The following is a 6478-nucleotide window of genomic DNA, read 5'->3' on the forward strand; positions in this document are numbered from 1 at the left end:
ATTTGTTGTATTGCAAAATTGAACATCATTTTCTTCTAAATTATTTTGGTGAATTTCTTGCTCATTTGTGTTGTTTTTATCTAAATTTTGTGTTATATTTTGTTTATTACTAATAACAAATTTATCCATTAATCCTTTTTGAGACTCAATTTTTTTTTTTTTTTTGTTTAAGTTTTTCATATTCAGATGCATATTTTCTAGTAGACATTTCTAATCTAACCATATATTTATAAAAACTAAAATAAAAAATAACTTTCAAGTGTAGAGCAAATGAGAAATAGAACCTGATTTATATAAAAAGTATTGTTATAGTTTCACTGAACAATAACAAATTTTTAAAAAATAAATAAATAAATAAATAAGCACAAGCATAACAAAAATTTTAGCACAGCCATAACACTGGCACAAGACTTACTACCAAAAAAAAAAAAAAAACAACTTGAAGGCCCAAACTTAACGCCCAGTCCAGGGAGGGTCCAGGCAGCCATAATGATAAACTGATAAGTGATAAACAAAGTTACAAAAGCAGCCAGGGAGGGCCCAAATAAACAAAGTTATCTTAAGTTCTTAACAAATAAAATGAAGTGCCCTGTGCCTGTGCCCAAATATTTATAATTTTATACCTGATTCCTGAGGTGAGGTGAGCAGTTGAGACTTGAGAGAGGCGGAGAGCAGAGAATCAGAGAGAGGCTGAGGCGGTCCAGCTGGAGACTGGAGACTAGAGAGAGGCGGAGAGCAGAGACTAGAGAGAAAGGTAAAATTTTTAGGGTTTTGATTTGTGATTGTTTTGTTGCTAATCTCTTAGACCGGATTTGTAGTTTATCTGGTTGATTTTTGGTCAATGATTTTGTTTAGAACCAATGTTTAATAGGATTTACCAAAATTTTTGTTTTTTTGGTTAAAAGGATGTGCCAGATTATTTTTGTAATTCATTTGAAACTAGTTTTTTTTTTTTTTTTCCTCTACTACCCGATTCTATTCCATTATATATAAGAAAATTTCACAAGGAAAGGCATGCTTGTATATACAATTGGAACATAAATCTTTAGTGTCCGCTTTTCTTTACTTCCAAATATACCCTATAATAATTAGATTAAAAATGAGTTAGCAGCAATACAAATTAAGGACATAAAGGTTTTTGGGAAATTTAAAATTCAGTTTCAAATTTCATAAATTAGGGAACACATTTTATACTTAAACTATACCTACTTGCAGTTTCAACTTATATATATATTAGAGCCTCTAAATCCACGCATAGTGCGTGTGAATAGGGTAGTTTATTTTACTTTATCAGAATAGGTTATATCAACCTCCAACATGGTATTTACTAGTTGGCTTGTTAACTTGGCATACCTATTGTGTTAAAACAGATACTTTTCATTTCATTATCCTAGGTAACACGAGGATAGGAAGGTTTTCCAAGTCCAATTACATAATAAAGCAGAATACATAGCTTCCAACGATTAACCTAGTGAGAAAGTGAAAACGGAAAATGAGCAGCGCCGCCAAAAAAAATGGCACCAATGTAGGAGCAGGAGGAGGTTTCAAGTCCAAAATGGATCACTTCCTCTACAGCGGGGACAAGAAGCACGTCGTGGCTGGCATTGCTGTCTTTACTGTCATCTTTGGCATCCCTTGGTACTTCATGAACCAAGGTTTGTACTTCTTTCTTTTCTACCACTGCGTTTTGATTTGGCGACAAAAATAAATAAAATCATTGTTTGGTTGATGTGAAAATTGCTGGATAGTTAGGGATTAGGGAAATATATGGAAAGCATGAATCTTATTACATCTCCTATTTTTCATCTAATTAGGACTGCTTTATATTGGATTGAGAATTTCACTACTCTATATTGGATTAGGTTTTAGAGTCTGTACTCGGGAATGTTGTGATATCTACCCAATAAATATTATAGATGCAATATGAACTCAATGATTCACAGTTTGTTACCACTTTGAAATAGTGTCTCAAAAAAGAAGAAGAAAGTTATAAGATTGATGCTATCCATGTTAGTTATTACTCTCAACTGTTGTGCAAATTGTCTACATTTGATTAATTATCTTTGACAAGTACTCTTCCCTAATTATATTTATGGCTGGAAAAATATGCATAGAATAAAAAATATAAAAACTAGTTTAGTGTTTCGTTGCCAGGAGATGGGTACATTAGATTAGACTCAACAAGAAATTAAAAAAATAAAAATAAAAAAAACTTCAAAATGAAACAACAGAAGCACACATTTCAATCTAATACTAGTCTGCACTTTTTAAATTCAATGTTAGTTAAGCTGATTGGCATTCATTATCTTTTTTTCTTTGCTTATATTTTAGCCTGCCACTATAGACAAAGATGTTTCTTTATTCCAACATATAATTGCTGCTTGCTTTCTAGTAAAATGTAACAACCTTAACTGCTGGTAAGTGGTAACTGCAATCAGTGAGATGCCTTCCCTTGTTTAGTATCTCATATACTTGAGAATTCCTAGCATACTAAGCACTGAGATGTTCGTATACATTTGAATCTTATGTTCACTTATGCACTAGTAAATTCCTTTGTTATTGAGCATTTAAGCCAAATAGGCTGTTGTGGAACTCAAACAAATGTTGAGTATTTATTGTTGTAGATTAGAATGATATACTGCCCAAAGTTCTTGTAGATGTTTGCATTTGATTGTAATCTCTTTCTCCTAGACCATTCCTTTTGGTCTCATTGAGCTTTTGGCTCTTGTATGTGACTGGGCTGCTATATAATACAGATGCTATGAATGACATAGTCTGATCCATCCATGCGTGCTCCATATGGCTTAGTGTGATTTGGCTAACACAATAAGGGTTCATCAATCATTGTCTGCTTCAGACTCTCGGAGGCTCTCTGACACTCTTCCAATCAGTGCAATGCCATTATCTTTCTGAACATCCTTTAAAAGCTTTTTGAATTTAGCAATCCTCTTTGAGAAATTTATGTAAAATCCTCAGGTATAGTTCATGAGCTCTAAAATTGATCTTAGCCACTCTTTGATGGCTATAGTGCCGGTCCATTATTATAGGAATTGGATCTCCATCTGTCCAAGGAGCATTTCTTGTTCGTTATACAGAGGTGAATCTTCCCTTAATACCTTAAAAATGGTCCAGTGGTGGCTACATGGTCATTTAATGGGATAGTTGTAGCCCACAATCAGTAAATCACCAATGGTCCAAGAATAGGTAGAGTAGCTTTCTTTATGGAAGATACCAGCGTTAGAGGATGCTAGCAGTCCATTGTACAGGTAATAACATTATTGACCACCAAGGGTGAGTGGTCCAATGGTAAAGTCTTCCAATGCGGTCTGGTTGGGGTCAACATCCTGAGTTTGAATCTTTGTGGGGTTGAGGTTAAGGCATTAAGCTATGCCCAAACCACCCACCCACCCCAAAGGGAGCTCATGTGTCCTCCAATCCCCCATCCCCCTAACTAGGCTTCTTAGGCTTTGGTTCCTCAGCAAATAGGTTCTGCTATGATCACAACTAGGAAAGATCTTCTACAAACTGGTTGCTTCCCTTACCCATTTTTCTTGAGCCAAAAAAAAAAATTAAAAAAATTAAAAAAAAAATTAAAAACATTACTATATAAGCAAGCGTTGCCTTCCCTGTGGCTACAAATTGTCATTATCACAGATTGCCTCCTTTCAAATTGCAATGTTTTGGTCCAATGTTAGTTTGTAGATTGCCTTAAGCCATCTTTTAGTCTCTACAATTAACAATTACTAACTGAATTTGTACTTTGGACTATGGTTGTTATGTGTTGTGCACATTTTAAAATCAGTATGAATTGTGTTATGCGATTTTGTTTACCTCTTTGATAATTGCTAAGAAGAAAAATCAATCCTTTATACTAATGTAGGAAAAATTGGGAATTTGAGGTTGTCAATGTTTAGGAGGATTTGTGGACCTAGGGTTTAGAATTGTCAAAAAAAGGTTAGGGCTCAAAATTTGAGAGGGTTTGATGAGTTGTTTTTTGGCTATATGATAAAGAAGAACATGGGGTTTTAAGATTTTTGATTAATAAGAGGAAGGACTTGAATTGGGGTTCTAAGAAAGAAGGAAAATCAAGAAATTTATAGTGTTCAAGGGCTGTATGAACATTATCTGTGAACAATACCACAAGAAAGAATAAAGGAAAGAGAGAAGAGAAAGGGAGGGGAAAAAAAGAACAATTAGGCCAACGTATCTCAATACTCACTAAATTTTTTTATGAATCAGCTACATCTATTTTTTCTTCAAATACATTGAACATAAATTTGTATAATAACTCTTTCTTGTAGTATTAGGATTCCTAATTTGACTAGTAAACTGAAAAACCTAATAAGGTAGTAATAACTAATTAAAGACTAACTTGGATTCAAAGAAACTAAAATCTAAGATACATAGGATGTCCTATAAAATTTTAGACTCAACCAAATTATCAAAATACCCTTAATTTGCAGAGATTGCAAAAATTACAGTTTTATCCTTGAATACAAATTTGACCATATTTTATTAAATAAAAACCCAACTTGTACTTTTAGAATCACGTGACTTTTACTTCAATTGGATTTTATACGTAGATCCCATAAAATAAAATCTTGAATGGACAATTTATGTAGTAGCAATCTAATCTTCCATGATTACATCATATATGTTCTTCCGAAATTATTGAAGCGCTATTCTATGGCAGGAGTAAATGTCAGGCTTGGAATATATCTAGGACCCATTTCAATTTGCTAATTGTGGTTCAGAAGTATTAGAAACTGGTAATGGTGGCCTCTTTTTTAGTGTTTCATGTAGTGCAGGTCATGCATGCATTATAACCTGCATTGCTTATATGAAAATTAATGAGACTATTGTCATGTTAGTGTTTCTTACTGTTAGTTACTCTTATTGGCCCAAATTATCTTGTTGTACCATGTGAAAGTATCTTTGACAAATGGAGGTTATAGGTGAACTTTGACTTGGTTTAGTTTTAGTGATCCTTGAGGATTGGACCATTGGTTGGTGGGTGCTCTACCTGCATGTTGATTTATTATTCCATTTCTACTGTTCCTGCCCTGCTGTGGGTGTGGGTAGTGCTGCTGTCATTTATCTGCTGTATCTAATAAAATTGCTATCTGATGTTTTAGGGTCAAAACATCAGTCCCATCAAGATTACTTGGAAAAGGCTGATAAAGCACGGAGTGAAAGACTTTCTTCAGGTTCATCTTCTGCCAAATGATTTTTGAGAGCTTTCTGTTGAACTGGGGTGGCTTCCAGCTTGCATTTTGACAGATTTTGATTATAAATCTATTTGGGGTTGTGTTTCTCTTTCAGCCTTATGTGCAGAATGGCTTTTGTTAGTCCTTGTAGAACTCCCAATTTGGGATGAATTTTGTTTCTTATCAATCCCCCCTCCCCCACAAAAAAATAAGTCAACTCAGATCAGAGCTCAAAATTGTTTGGAGATTTTTTTTTTTTTTAAATTAAAAAAAAAAAAAAATCTGAAAAGGCAGCCCTTTTGCTGCTTAAATTCAAAATTGTATTGCTTTTAATTTGGTTTGATTTGCAAGTTGCAATGTGTAGTAGTCGTATGAACTAGAGCAATGTGTAGTAGTCGTATGAACTAGGGATAATGTTTGACTTGTTAGTCAAGCAATATGACATCTAGACGCTGCTTCTTTTTTTAGCCATCAAAGATCTCTCTCTATGTTTTATGCTTATTGGTGCAGTACCGCAGACCTATTTTTCAGATTTCTAACCTCCTTTTTTTTTTTTTTTTTTTTTTTGCATAGAGGGCATAATTGCCTGTTTGCTGATTTTTTTTTTTTCTTTTTTTTTTTTTTTTGCATAGAGGGCATAATTGCCTGTTTGCTGATCTGAGCCTGTGTTGCATGTTTCTTTTTCATCTCAACTCAATCATCTATCAAAATGAATGTAGACATTTTTATTTAATCCCCATTGTGGACTGACATATCTACATCGAGGTCCTTGTTAATGTTAAGGTTCGCACTACAACTTTCCACAGAAAAATTTAAGACTTTTTATGTCAAATTAATGGTGCTTGTTTTATTAACTTCTAACCTGGTTGTAATCTACTACAATAAAATACATAAACATTTTTTTTTTTTGTTTAAATAAACATCGAATCCTTTTTTATTTTTATTTTTTTAAAGAAAAGGTTGAGGTTGCTAAGAATGTAGCTTGAATCTCCCACCATTTATCCGCAAGAAGTGACTCGTCGACTTAAGGAGGTTGTAATGCGTGGCACTAACATGTTGGTTAAACTTGTCACCTAGGCATTCTATATGGCATCTCCAACTATTGACCACATTTTTTATTTTATTTTATTTTAGGCTATGTTTGGCAATATGTAAAATATTTTCAGATGAAAATATTTTTGGGAAAATAAAATATTTTCAAGTGTTTTGCTGCATTATGAAAATTGTTTTGGAAAATGTTTTTAGGTATTTGGTTGCATTCTAAAAATGCT

At 33.4% G+C, this 6478-nt stretch overlaps 1 protein-coding gene across 2 annotated transcripts; it reads left to right on the plus strand.

Annotated features, from left to right (window-relative positions):
* The first annotated feature begins 466 nt into the window (after nt 1-466).
* LOC111984137 (uncharacterized) lies at nt 467-5708 on the plus strand. 2 transcript variants are annotated; one of them, XM_024015764.2, is made up of 3 exons: nt 467-754; nt 1371-1655; nt 5136-5708. In XM_024015764.2, exons 2-3 carry the CDS (start codon nt 1493-1495, stop codon nt 5225-5227), a joined length of 255 nt encoding a protein of 84 aa, XP_023871532.2. In that variant the 5' UTR covers nt 467-754; nt 1371-1492; the 3' UTR covers nt 5228-5708. The 2 variants fall into 2 exon arrangements, with proteins under 2 accessions (XP_023871532.2, XP_023871531.2); XM_024015763.2 differs by having other exon boundaries at nt 468-754; nt 1395-1655.
* Nucleotides 5709-6478: the final 770 nt, after the last annotated feature.

The sequence above is a fragment of the Quercus suber genome, unplaced genomic scaffold (genome assembly GCF_002906115.3).
Source record: "Quercus suber isolate HL8 unplaced genomic scaffold, Cork oak 2.0 scaffold_347, whole genome shotgun sequence".
NCBI classification, from domain to species: domain Eukaryota; kingdom Viridiplantae; phylum Streptophyta; class Magnoliopsida; order Fagales; family Fagaceae; genus Quercus; species Quercus suber.